The following is a 15000-nucleotide window of genomic DNA, read 5'->3' as shown; positions in this document are numbered from 1 at the left end:
TTTCTCGATTGATCCGTGGGTTTCTGGCCAATACCTTGACGTCTCTGTAGTCTGTGACAGCGATTTGTTTTTGTCTGTTGATACCTCGATCGATTTCCGAGGTGGACGGTTGTCCAGAAGTGAATCCATGGATGAATATCTGCAAAGAAAAAAAATTTCCCATAATAAGCAAGGAAAAAAAATTCACATGACATGTTGATTTTTGTACCAAAGCCATGTAATTTCAAATGTACATGTGATCCGAAAAATATCTCAAAGGCGAGTTCAGTATTAAAACCTACTCGAGGCATCAAATATCAAAGAAACTCACATACAACCGAGTGACCACAAAATACCTGTGTTGACTTCGCTTGAAAAAATATTAGCTGACGCACGAAACGAGTAAGAAACTACTTTAAAAGGCTGAAAGATTTCACCGAATAAGTTGAAGGGTTCAGTGCAGAACAGTAAAGCAATATGGTTCGAAACAAGGAGCTCAATGAAGTTATCAAAAACAGATTGACATGTGACACCCCAAACGATCGCTCTTCAAACAAAGTTGAACTTTTTGAGTTACAAGATTTCAAAAGCTTTATGTTTATCAGCGATTCACTTATTCAGTTTTTAACGCACAATTAACCTCTGTCAATCAACATGAAAATTTTTTTTAAATATAACCCCAACTTTAAGATGTAACGACAATTTGTTTTCGGCTGCTTACCGCATTAGTCAGTTCGCACCGAGCGGATCAACTGACTTGGTGTAAACAACAATCTTTCCGAGATCGCAGAATGGCAAACTCGTCAAAACGTTAAACATTTCCTCTTGTTTGTTTTAGCGACATAACCGTTTCTAGGAAATTGACTCTTGTAAATAGCAGTATAAATATTATTCACCACCCGTGATGCTATAGCAATTTTAAAGCGACGCCGATGGATTTTGCGGTCTTGCGGCTGTCTTGGTCCAATATTTAGCAAGTTAAATGAACGGAATGGAGCATCTTTTGGTCTGAAATGATGATGACGATTTCAGACCAAAACTATCTAATACGAAGTTCAATTAATGAAATGAAAGTATTTATTGCAGTGTGGGCTGCAGAGGAATGGGAGAAGTGATCCTTGAACTTATCTGGATAATTTTAGCAATTGTCTCTTATAAACATCTGAAATATTCAGGTAGCTTACCGCTTCATCGATTCCTTTCAAGGGAACACAAGAGCACAAGAGCCCAACAAATTGATCTGGTAGAGCATTGGACCGGCACTGCACAGGTCATGGGTTCGAATCCCGCTGAAACCACCTGAATTTTTCAGATGCCTTAACGAGACAACTCCTAAAATTGTCCAGATAAGTGCGATGATCTGGAGGATTACTCTCTCTTTATTACGAAGTTCAATGAGTTTGAGTTTGTCATATATTCACCTTTCGTGCATTCTCCATTGATCCTTACCCGCAAAATAGCCTAGCTAATCGAGGCGGGTAGGAAAAATAAAAGATTACAGTAAAAGGGGTTGAGCCAACAATAAAGAGAGCAGATACACGAACATCATCATATTAGATTAAAATCAGTGACAGGAATATTTTTTACAAAATAGGTAGCATAAAACAAATGTATGATTGAAATTAGGCTGAATTTTTTAAATTTAAGATTTCCTAAATATTTCAACTAAATTATGGACGGCAACATAAGTATTCTCTTGTATCAGAGCATGCAGTAGGATATCCTTAAATTTTTATTTTGGTATAGCACGACCACTATGGGGAGTACTATTCCATACCTTCGCACCAATACTTGAAAAGGAGTCTTTCAAATGGTCCGTTCTCGAATGCTTAAGATAGAAATTGCCAGCCGCGGAAAATCGTGTTTTACTAACCGCTTACTAACCGAGCGCGAGGGCCGCCAGGACAGCCCGAGCAAGCTCGGTTAGTAATTTGTTTATTATATGGCACTCTGTTTCCGATAGTAAAATGCACTTCCGGTGCAATCAATCTTTTTAGCTTTTTATCTTTTAGCTTTTTATCTTTTTATCTTTTTAATCTTTTTGTCTTTTAATCTTTTTAGCTTCTTCTGGTAGTTTCACTGTGAAGAATGACAATATTCACAGTTTTTTTCTTTCGTTGTTTTGGTTGCAAATTATGAATTTGCCGGCTTTGCTCCAAAACAAAAATACACGGCTTGGAGCGTTTCCACGGAAATGGTCCGTACTGCAAAATCCCGACCGAGAAAGAACCAATCATAGTGCTGGGATTTGCCCAAGACTGGCTTTGCCATATAATAAGGTGATGTATTTTTGAAGAGTAAGTAAACAAGTTGGCAACATTTGGAGGTGTTACACTTACATTATTCAATACATCGTGCAAAGTAAGGCAGACCATTCGATAATTTATATAAGGTATAGGGTGGAATCTAAGGGTTCGAAACAAATTTTCAATTTGAATGCGCTAAAAAGGAATGCGATTTAGAAAAATTCGAAAGTAATTTGAAATGCAGTGAGCCAGAAAGTTTGCAGGAAACTCAAGATTTCACAATAGATGTCACAAAACAAAAGGGACAATACAAAAATTCCATTCGAGAACATTTCTGGTTAGATGCTAAACGAAGTTAGTATATACCACACAACTGAAAAGTGCTTTCCGCGCCGCTTCTGATTGGCTAGCTCGGAGGTGAATAGAAAGTACTCTTCACCTTTGAGGAAACGAAGAAAATGGCTTCCCTTTTCGCTTCGGCGACCGAGGAGCAAATTTTATCAATAAATGATGCGGCTATTCTATCGCCTGATTATTCAACTTGTGTTGTATATGCTAAAAAAAATTATTCATCTCAGTGTCTGCGAGAGTGGTGGATATTTGCCTCCACTTCCTTGAATAATTGCTAATTATTCTGAGCACAAAGATTAAATAGTAATAAAATACGCAGCGAACAAGTTTATACATATAAATACAATCTCTTTCAACTTTTCCTTTTTTCCTAGTTTTATGCCCTTCCTTTGCTTTGCAATGGTGTCTCTATCGTCTTACAGGTCTTTGCGTTTCAAAAGTTGGATAGCATGATCTACCGGTTCATCTACATCTACATCTACATGTTTCAGCAGTCAGCAAAGTCCCTTTTTATAGACATAACCGCCAACCCAGCCACTTCTGCTGGAGAGAACAGGACAGCCACAACACGGTTAAACAGGGGAAGTTTATCCCCTACCCCGTTGAATAACTTGAATAACTGAAACTCCGCTACCCCGTTGAATAACTTTCCAAGGGGTAAGCGCTTCCTCTTTAAGGAAACTCATAAGGGTTTTCAGCTGAGTACGTGCGCGCGCTTACGCCACACACACAATAACAAAGTAAGTGAATACTTACCCGCTCGCTTCAGCTCATGAATCAAAATGGGTCACCGGAAATAAGTATCGGAAATCGTACGAACAAGAGTGCATTTTGTGATTTAAGGGCACGAGTGATGTTTTGAAAGTTCTCAAAATTGCACGAGCAGAAGGTGAGTGCAGTTTGAAAACTTTCAAAACATCACGAGTGACCGTAAATCACGAAATACACGAGCAAGTTCATGCCATTTTTTAGTTTATTATATACAAGACAAAATTATTCCATCGCTGTCTCCATAGCAACCTCCGTATTGCACTCGTCACTGACCAATCAGAAATGCGTTATTTAATTGAGTACATAATATAAAAAAACGTTACCGCAAATTTCGCTCACTTTTCTTATGATCCTTTATATATAGATGAAATATTATATAAATTAATATATACCAAAACAGAGGATAGCGTTGAACGCGCGCGCTGATTGGCTATTCAAACCCCGGATATCCTTTGCTATTCACCTCCGGGCAATTCGTGCGGTATTCGCGCCCGAAAATGTTGTAATCTTTGCACAAATAAATGAATTAAAATCTTCTTTTTGTGCTATATTATCTCACTGTTTTAAGGTAAGGTAAAATCTCTGTTACGAGCCTAGAAAGACCCATCAGGTCGGCGCTTATCTCTGGTTTCCGTAGCATGTAGCGACTAGGGGTTTTTTTTACTCCCCCCTGGATGGGATGCTAGTGCATCGCAGGGTTACCCCTAGCATTTTCGCCGGTACCCATTTATACACCTGGGTGGAGAGACACACCGTGAAAGTAAGTGTTTTGCCCAAGAACACAACACTATGTCCCCGGCCAGGATCCGAACCTAAGAAACTACTTACGATTTCATTGGTCGCTGGACATCAATTTTTCCGTGACTGTGGGAACGACGTTGAAGAGCCAGTCCGTTCGGGGGTGGCGTTTCATCGGAAGTCTTCCGCCTCATCTCTCCTTCAAAATTGGCAATCCTCGATTTTACACTTGGTGTTGACTCAGTTTTGATATCATTATCCTTTAGGAGCCTTTGTAAAATCTGTGTATCCATGATCTTGTTCGGTACTGCCTCGGAATCGGGTTTGCCCCGCGACATCCATTGTCTACCATCTGGTGGCAGGGTGGACGAAGCGTTGCCATCACTCAGTTTTTTCGTAACCGGAAGTGTTCTTGCCCGATTTACTTCCCCTTCCGGCGAAACTTGTCCCGACCGGTACACAGTGGGACTGAAACTATCATCTATAGACGAAGAGGATGGAGAGCGAATGCTCTTGATGACGACTGAGGTCTTGACTCTTGCGCCAGAACTCTTCGACGATCTTCTTTCGGGAGTTACATCGCTTGATGTTGAGGATATCGACGAGTTTGCTTCTCTTCTTTCAAGACCAGTCAAGACCGTGGGCTCCGCATGCCACGACTGCCTCGTTATTTCACTTCCGACAAGTTTGGGCTCCACGATATTCTCGGTTGGCCACGATCTTGATGGACTATGAATCGGCTGACTGCTGGTTCCTTCAGATAGCCTCGAAACTGCTCCAAATTTGGGAGGAATTTCCTGAGGAATTTGTCTGCGACCTTGAGAGCGGAAAGAAGTAAGAAGCTTGGAGGTGCTGCGTCTCGGTGGAGGAGCAGGGCATTGCCTACGCACACCACCGACAGAGGAATCCACTCCATCCACTGAATCCATATTTGAGGTGCTCTCGCTTTTAGTCATTTTCGGGACTGTCGGGTCCCACGGTAGGCGCACTTCTACTTTATCACCAGGTACTGCATACACATTGCTGTTCCACTGCCTTTGTGGTTGCCAAGAAGACAATTCATCAGGACGTACTTCATCAGTAAGGGCAGGGCGAGAGGCCTTTTCTTGAATTAAATTTGATGAACTATAGCGATTGGTTCCTCTAGAAGACGGTAGCGTGTTGCTGCTGCTGCCGCCGCCTTCATTCCGTTTTACCGCAGTCGCTGTGACCGTCACTCCATAGGAGTCTGCACCTCCAAAACTCTTATTTGACGGGAGTGTTTGACTGCAAAAATAACCAGAGGGCTGTTTAATTACGTGCTGTAAAACCGCAACCAAAATGTGATTGATTGCATCTAAATTTAGCCAATCCATGGGCCAATCAGAAGTCAAAATACATGAAAGCACCCGGGCTAAGGGCGGGAAACGCGTACGGCAAAATAATCTTGTTTATATATGATTGGCTGAGAATTAGGCACGAGATTTTTGGAGCAATCGGGAAGGGCAGAAAAGGCGCGTGTAACAAGCTTACGACATGACTTACGCTTGTCGTAGCGTTTCAAAAAAATCTTTTAAAATGCTACGACATTTTTTCTGACTTACGACAATCATAAGCGAGTTGTAGGTTTTGATTTACACGAAACAATTCGTGTCGTAGGCCTGTCGTAAGCTTGTCGCATGCGACAAAAATCGTACCGACTATTTCAACGCACACGCCAGCAAAGATTCCTCTATAATTTAATTTACTTTTATTTCGGAAAAGGATAGGCACCAAAGGTAAGAATGACTTCCAACCTCTTTTGAGCATCTGATTTTTCACGCATACTGCCTCGGCTTCTATCTGCTATGTCTTTGTCTCTGCCCTTGTCTTTGTTTCTGTCTTTGTATTGTAGAACTCCAGCATTTAGTGGGGTGACTCGTTGTGGTTCTTCAAGGAGCCACCGACCGACCCAATCATCTTTGGATAAGTTGTTTTTAGCAGTTTGTTGCCTAAATTGAGGGAAATTCACAATTATTCGGTTGCATTAAACTGTGGCATCAGGGCCGTCACGAAAGGACGGTCCAAAGCTATTTTTAGTCGGCTATTTCACTGAAAATATTTTTAATGACTGTCTCGCTGATCACCGTCGCAAATACAGCAACGACGCAGCTAAACAAAGTCGAACTGACGGCTGTACAGTCCATGTATGACCTTGGAGCACAGCTTAGCTGGAATCAGCTGTATGCTGTTTTTTTGCTGAGGGAGGAAAACCGGAGAACCCGAAGAAAAACACTCGTTATAGAATGGTGAACCAAAACAGACTCAATCCACTGAAAGCGTCGGGTGCAGGAGTCAAACCTGGGCCACAATTGAGTGCTCTGACCACTGGACCAACCCTGAATAGATTGATGACGATCAAAATACTTCAACTCCCGTTTAAAAAAAGCCGGCCACTTTCCTTGGTGAATTTGTCCATACACATCCAATACAGCAACATAATAAGATACACGCTACTACCGCATAAACTTCCTTTAAGCCCCAGGACTCTCTCTATTGCTCTTTGGTTAGGGGTCTGGTTGAGGTCTTGATTAGCACACAATTCATGTTATCCCAAATCACCAAATATGGAAATAAACAATAGATATCCCAACAATAGCTAACAATAATTAGTATCACCCAACTAGTGGACTAATGCAAATCCTGCATTTTGATTGGCTACGCTACTAGAGGACTATTAGTGATAGTCTTTGAGTAGCGAAAAGCGTTTTATTCCCAAATAAATATTTCTTCAACTTACATTTGCTAACTTTGTTATTGCCTTTTCTGTCCGACTAGTTGAGTGATACTAAAACACCTTCAAGGTTCTATTGACCCGTAGCCCGCAAGGGCTACGGGTCTAATTGTTAATCATTGCTAACAATGGTTAAGCTAGTATGAATAATTAGCTCATGATTAGAGGCAACATCAAGTAACGTGATTTTCATTATGTACCGGTATCTGTATTGGACAAACTTTCACACTGGATAGAAGGCCTGCGGAAAGGGAGGGGATGATTGGGCTACTTATTTCCCAGTGTTGTTTTCTCCTGCACCTCTTTCCCACCCCTCACATTTCTGCAATCCATACGAAAACCTTACTAGTGAATTGCTAGTATTGATAATTGCACAAGATACATGTAAGTTTTATAAAATTGTATTGTACTGAAGCCACCTGAATTTTTCAGGCGTCAATAAAAGACAATTCTCTAATTTCTGAAATCCCATAATTCATCTGGTTTACCCTGCAAAGTTTGCATATTCATTGTTTTCGATTTCTCTTTGGACATGAAGATGTCCCAAGAGGGGGGCAAACAAGATGTATTACGGGATTTTGGAAACTACAGAATTACTTGAATTGTCCAGATAAGAAGTGAGAGGATCACGTCTCAATGTCTTCTTCAACCACCACTTCAAACAGATACATTTATTCAAGTGTGAATGTAGTCACATTATCTTCTCCTTACTTTTCCATCTCCCTCCCAGGAGGTGATCCTTTTGATGGAGACACAGCAATGTTTGTGCTTTTGACTGTCACTTTCTGTATACGCCCAGGGCTTGTGTTTGTGCGCTCATGGTAAACTGGCCAGCTACTCTCAGGAAGACTGACACCACTAAAAATCAAAATGTACGCTCATGCAACTCCCACAAATATTAGAGGAATTGTCTATTTCCTCAATTCAATATAAGAATCCCGTCAAATTTCACTTAACTGAAGTGATTCTAATCAATATTTGCAGTCTTATAATTACAAAAATAATACCAAGGATATCAAGTTTTCAAAATGTTTTTCTTAATTGTCCATAGTATTTGCTAGAGCTTAAGATGACTAACATTTACAAGGCTAATAAAAGACTTTAAAAAGAAAAAAACCGAACGTTTTTCGGCACTAACCCATCTTCAGGGTAATTTGACTGTCCGCCAATCGTCTATTTAAAACTATCATGTAATTCCCGATGGGAACAGTTTTGCCTCGCAGCAATGAATTTGTCTGTTTAAAGTAGGTTTCCATTGTTGGATTATTAGGACCTTCAAAGATTCTACGCTTGTGAAAAGATTGCGTTATGCAGGGAGAATTTTCACCTATGTGACAGACAGGTTCAGTTTCATTACATGCATTGGATGTAACCGATGTAACTGTCACCACAAGAACAGTCTCCTTTGTAGACCACATGTGATAGATGAATGTTTTTGTCTCTCAGATTGAAAAGGCTTTTGATCTGTTCAGTTTGCCAAAGGATGATGAAAATGAAATTGAAACCCGTGAATTTGTTCAATTTGGAAATGAAAGTTTTCCTAGTTTTTCGTTTCTGCAGCATCAACATCGACATCTACATGTTCCAGCACACGGCAAAGTCCCTTGCTTCTGCTTAGGTGGTCTCATACATCACAAGCCTTGTTAGAAACATCACCACCAAGTGGGCCACTTCTGCTGGAGAGAAAAGGACTGCCACAGCACCAGGGACTTCATCCCCTATTCTTCTCCCACAGGGACAGTAAGAGAGCTTCATGAAAAATTTGTTGTGTTCTTCGAAAAGGAAATTAGGAATCAAAATATCATCTCCAGGAGAACCTTTCAGAAAACTGTTCACTGTGTGGGAAATAAAACACTTGGGATATCCTGCATTTAAAAAAGGTGTTTAAATTCCCGTGGGGAATTACCTGATAGTTATAAATATAGCATTAAAAAACGGTCAAATTACCCTGAAGATGGCTTAGTGCTGAAAAGGTTTGGTTTGTTTTACTTTTTAATATCTTTTAGCCTTGCAAATATTACTCAATTTTTTAATTATGAATATAATTTAATCTAGGGAAATTTTTGTCAGCTTAAGAATTAAGGACCCACAAATAAAGGGTGCAGCTTGTTTCCTAAAGTTTCTTACTAGACAGCCCTGATGAGACCATTTTATTGACTTCTGCTAATCATGGATTACATGTACATGTACACGAAAGAGTGGCAATAGCAGGCAGTTCACCTTATTTCTACTGTATACACAATCACACACACTAATAAAAAGGAAGCTGTTATGACTCAAAATTTAGTTTTTTTGTATTGTCAAGTATTTATAGTCTAAGAGTAACTGTTAGACTGATTGGAGGCTTCCAAGTAACAACAATCCAATGATTATATGTTGACTTTTTCATCCTTTTTGACAAAATTAAGCTTAATACTGCATTAAAAAAAGCAGTCCTAACACCGTTATATTATTTTAGTTCATTGAGCAGCTACCAAAAGATCAGTTTAGGGAATGTTTGACTAAAGTTTCAAAATAATACCGGTAATTATTTTATCAATTACTAAAAATGTAGAGGTTAATTAAAACCACATTTACCGCCTTAAACTCCAAGTTCGTCCATAAATTTCAGTTCTTGGTTTGCTGTATTGTCCAACTCCAAGCACACCAGAGTTATTGTAGAACTTTTTACCAGTCATATTATTTAATGAGTTGATTCGTCTAAGAGAAAACAGTTTAATTTAGCAATCAACACCTGTAAAACAAATTATACTAAAAATACATGCAACAAAATTATCATTTAAGGGCCAGTAAGAAACATTACTTCTTGATTCTTCAAAATTAAGGAAGTTGCCACAACATGAAAATGGTTAAATTTATAATTATTATTAATTTTGTTGCTTAAGGTTTCTGAACAAGTAAAGACAGAGAACAAAAAATATTACTTCTCTTTTCTTCAGATTTAAAAAGTTTTCAATTATTATGGACAGAATATTCAACAAGTATCTAGTTGAGATCTCTTCAAGGACTTCCTATATAAATTAAAGAAGAGCAAGAAGCTTATTGAATAGTTAACAACTATTCACCAAAGTGGAGGTGGCTAGCGGTGGATTTACCAAGCCGCAAAGCAGCGAGGTAAATATCCAACGCTAGCCACCGACACTGAGGACCGTGAATAGTTGTTTTAGTATATACTAAAACTTATTATTATTATTATTATTATTATTATTATTATTATCATTATCGTTATCGTTATTATCATTATCGTTATCGTTATCGTTATCGTTATCGTTATCGTTATCGTTATCATCATCATCATAATTAATGTTATTATTAAGTTAACAATACTTGGGACAGTAATTTCTTGTATCTATAATTTCTTCAAGAGCACATGATAGAGCGACTTTCACAAAACCTTGAAAATTGAACGTAAAAATGGAACGTAAACAAAAATGCAAAACATTTAATTGGCGTATGGAACAAAAACAAACGAGCACAAATTTTCATTGGCTTAGCAAACACTGATGCAAAAACGTCATCTATACATGGAACTTTCTGGAAAGTTTCACTTTGACGTCATTTGAAACGCAGTAAAGTGATTGGGTAATCGAACTGTTTACTTCCCATATTAGGAGTTTCCTTGGTGGGAATAAGGAAAAGCTTTGTTTTAACCCATTTACCCCTAAACCGGCCATACTTAGTATTTTACTCTGTCTAATGCCAGACGATTTTACTCGTCAATGGGGAACCCCTGGGAGTCAATGGGTTAATCTTGCCAAACACTGGCCCATGAAACAAATTGCAAACACTTTTGTCAAGGTCACATGAAAGTCGCTCTAATAAAATGAACCTCATAACACACATCCAAGATGGGATTTTCCATGAGTTCCATTTGATGTCATATATTCTTTTGTCTTTAACATTTTGATGTATTGCTCACAGCTTGGATGGTCTATAATTTATTACTTTGTTCAAAGAACAAAGTACATGTATGTATTGTATTTGGCTCCTTTTTTGGACTTTGGACTTTTTCTTTTTTGGTGTTGCGATTTGGCTGCACAAGTAGTTGCCTCATAGACACTTTTCACAGAAGATTTGAACTCGGCATCTCCTCATTCATCCAATAAACCCATGGACAACTATGCAACAGATTAACAAGGAAATACATGTATGTATTAAAGAACTGACCAGAAACGAGTTTCTGTGTTTTTGTATGACTTGGTAGCACGTCTTAGTTATTACATAATCAATTTTTATAATGCTCCCGGGAATGTTGCGAAGAATACTTTTAACTACACTGTACCATCATAGAAAGTTGTAAAGCATCTGTTTACTGGTTTTAATAGGAGTCAATGCCGCTAACAACGCTTTTAAATGAGAACAACTATTCTACGATTGCACTTAACCATAATTATAGTTGGATCATGGAATGGGGACTTCGGATTTGAACTGGATATATAAATATATTGATCAAGATATTGTAACTTCGAAAAGGCTACCCGTAGCCTCTTGTTGAAAATATACTAAACCCAAGGCTGCTGCCAAACAGACGCCCGGTCACATGGGGGGCCTTATTTGTGAGCATGGGCGCCCAACTTTCTGAACGAGTAACCAGAACGGGCACCTCACTTATCACAAGGTGATTCATCCTCACCTTGTAAATTCTATCCCAGCTGGAAAAAGAGATACAATTGGAGAGAATGGCGGCTAAGCAAATTCCACAAATAAACAACACTTCAACTTGTAAACTTGTTCATTTAATATTGCTAAGGGCTTCCGTTGCATTGCCTCCTGGTAGCGCAGGAAATGTTTCCTCTGTTTTTATGCACCACACATAAAAGCAGATAAATCTGCACAAAGTTACACAACAACGGAAACCCCGGACCTTAACCATGTTCAGCTCTCAAGAGACTTACTAGTAAAACAAAATATTATTTATAATGTGATTTCTTAACCTTGAATTAAGTTGAAATGCTGAAAGAAAATATGACTTTTGATGATGTCTGCACCATTGTACGAACAAAAATTATGTGCCGCAAGTGTGAATCTCCTTTTACCCGACATTCATTGCTGAGGGTTTACTAGTTTTTTGGCCGGTGACAGCAATGGAGCCCTCACAACAGGTAAGCAATACTTTTTTCTTCTTGTGTTGTCATTCGGAACTCAAGTAAGGGAGGATTACGTTGTCATTTCAGTGATGCAATTAAACATGCATTTCCATGATGCGATGTTGTATCTCCCATTGATCGCTGAAGGTTCTTCCCTAACCCCAAATGCACTTTACTTAAGACATGTGAGCAACAAAATAACAAACAAACAAACCAGACTCTTGCGTTTAATTACTTTTTGAAGAACGCTTTTCAATTGAAAAAATATTTGATTGCTTTTTTCAGTTTGTCCATAAATACAACGTTTACTGTCACAAGGTAAACACCTGGTCCAGTTTTTTAGTAGAGCTCCGCACATGCCGAAGGAGCGCGCGCACAGAGCACAATGTTAAGAAAATATGGTAACCCATTAATGCAAGAAATCTTGGTTTTATAGCCATGACGTCATCGACCACCCGTACGTATGTATATATGTCCACTCCTTTTTGTACAGTACGCCAATGTGACCAGTATCATGCTAGTTTACAGCACACATCTTTGATATTGGACATCCATGTTTTAATCAATTGACTGCTAAGCTCACCGAGCTTAGCTATTTTTTTTTTAAAGTTGACCGCTGACCAGGTACTGGTTTTCAATTGGATTGCAGGCTCAACCCAGGTTAACTCACCTTTCTGTACCTCGACGCAGCTACAAGGTCATACTACATCAACTATAGTTCTTACACAGTCAACACTTTTCGTGTTCAGGTGGAAAACGGTTTGGAAGATGTTTTCATTCTGCACTTTTTGCTGGTTTCAATCCAATTTGACATATCATCATATCCGGTGGCTACACAGTTATTCAAGTCAAGCATCGGAGGGATATAAACTTAAAGCTGAGTGTTTATTTTTAATTTGCTTGCAGCTGCTTTTTTCTCTGTATTGCAATTTTTTGCATACATGTACATGTATCTTTAGAAGCTCTGATAAGGTTACATGATACCTGTCTAGAACAGAAACAAAAGGACAGCGAAAGCGAACAACAACAACAACAAAACAGAATACCAGTAATAGCTCGTACTCAGTGGAAGAAGTTATTCCACGAAATTCTTTCCTTGGGCACTAAACCGTAAAGGTGGTTTAATCGGTTCTTCTTTTGTTCAGGAATGAACATCGAATTTTTATTGTTATTTGGAATTAAATAACAATTATCTGTACTCTTTTGGATATAAAGAAAAAGTTGATTTGTTTCTTTGTTTTGCTCTAAAATGTGAGCAAACAGGTGTTTTTTTAATCAATTTCGCAAACTGATTTTCGTTGTACACATGTTTTATGTTATACACACGTAATCGCAATGCGTTCTTGTAAAATTAGAGAGAAATCTCAATAGCTTGTATTTTCAGACATTTGTTTAAAGCACCCAAACATTATATAAGTGTTGAAGAGGAGAAAAAGAGGACAGAGGACCTGATGGAGATGTTGGGATTGAAGGAAATAGTGGTTCAGGTGGCAAAGGAAAATGGAGTGAGATGGTACGGGCATGTGTTGAGGAGGGATGATGGGCATGTTCCGAGAAAAGCATTGCAGTTCGAAATGAAGGGCAAGAGGCAGCAAGGAGGACCAAAGAAGACGTGGAAAACGCAAGTGGAGAAGGAGAGCAAGAGCGTTGGTTTGGAGAAAAAGGATGCCACGAATCTACGAAATGGAGAGTGGGAGTTAAAAAGATTGCTGACAAAATGGGTTTAATCCGGCTTGGCTAAATCTATATGTTAGTAAGTCATCTGTGGCACGTTCACATCTTCCGTGTAATAAATATTATCATGTAACGCTGACCATTTGACTTCTGCCGGGTCACTGGTTCAATTAAATAATTAAATCTGGGCTCTTCAAAAAATTACACAGGCTACTAACTTTTAATGTTGGAAGCCCAAAGGGTTCCTGGAAAGTTCTCTTAGGCAGCAGCCTTGGAACCTATTATGTGGAAACCATTATAATTGCTTACATGTACCATTGGTAAGAAAAAAATAAACATGTATATTGAAAGACACCTTTACAATAAGATTCTAACAATTTCACCTAGATTTTGATGTGCTGTAAATTATTACAAATCATTAACCCATTGACATCTTAAATGCTCTAGGACACCCCGCATTAGACAGAGTAAAATCTTAATGAAGAGAACAAGGCTTTTAAATTTGAAAAAAGATTGTTTCGGCAACTCCTGTGTCATCATCAGTTTGTGGATGGAAATTATAACAAATCCGCTATATATTACATCATTGTTATTCCATCCACAAACTGATGATGGTACAGGAGTTGCCGAAACATGTCTTTTTTCAATTTAAAAGTCTTGTTCTCTTTATTAAGATTGTTACAAAATTGCTGCTTTTACATCCCTACAGAGTAAAATCTATTGAGTCTCACTCCCAGGGATAAATGGGCTAATAACCTTTGCAAATCATACCTCAGTCCATCCATTTCTGGAATGGGGCTTGTTCTTCCATTTGCTATCTCTGTGGACGAGCTTGACAACCACTCGTTTGTATCCTCCCTAATTGCAGAATTACCATTGTTGGGATGTTTGTCAGAGCCTTGGCGACAGCTCGCAAGCAAGTCATCGATTGAGGAGCTGAGATTATCCGTGGATACATAAATGTTTTTATTTCGAGTTATCTGCGCAAATTTTTCTCGGTCAACATTGTATGTGGAAAAGAAATCCGAATTATGATTAGAGAAGTGTTCCACAGCTGTCTTGTAGAAATTTGGCACTTGGTTAGTGGACTTTGTGATGACAGGGCCATTGGACTGCTTTCTTAGTCCACTGTTTCCTTCCCTGTAGAAAAAGACAATACTGATTTGAAAAAAACTTGTAGAAAAATACAATCATCTCACTGCCTGAGGAAATCCATGAATATCGAATTTCCAAGTCCTAAATCAGAAATTAACAGGCTGATTTTTAGGCATAGAGCTGCCATTGCATGGAATTCACTTCCTGATTCGATTAAAAAGTCTTCTAGCCTAGAATGTTTCAAAAAAAGACTTAGATCTAGAAAGGACTAAATTAATTCTATAAGTTATAATAAGGAATCTTCCAT

The 15000-nt window shown here is 38.7% G+C and overlaps 1 protein-coding gene across 2 annotated transcripts in view; it reads right to left on the bottom strand.

The window, feature by feature from the left end:
- The window catches only part of LOC138000623 (uncharacterized), a 33126-nt gene that overhangs the window by 6199 nt on the left and 11927 nt on the right, over positions 1–15000 (bottom strand). The window contains exons 3-8 of one of the 2 annotated variants that reach the window (XM_068847169.1): positions 14370–14738; positions 9415–9537; positions 7549–7695; positions 5861–6055; positions 4176–5351; positions 1–139 (exon numbers count right to left, since the gene is read on the bottom strand). The exon at positions 1–139 is cut by the window's left edge and continues 798 nt beyond it. In XM_068847169.1, coding sequence (XP_068703270.1) covers positions 1–139; positions 4176–5351; positions 5861–6055; positions 7549–7695; positions 9415–9537; positions 14370–14738 — 2149 coding nt within the window. The remainder of the gene's footprint in view (positions 140–4175; positions 5352–5860; positions 6056–7548; positions 7696–9414; positions 9538–14369; positions 14739–15000) is intronic. The other variant, XM_068847170.1, reaches the window with a different exon arrangement.

Source organism: Montipora foliosa, chromosome 4, assembly GCF_036669935.1.
Source record: "Montipora foliosa isolate CH-2021 chromosome 4, ASM3666993v2, whole genome shotgun sequence".
In the NCBI taxonomy this organism is placed as follows: domain Eukaryota; kingdom Metazoa; phylum Cnidaria; class Anthozoa; order Scleractinia; family Acroporidae; genus Montipora; species Montipora foliosa.
This window is presented reverse-complemented; position numbering and strand designations above follow the sequence as displayed.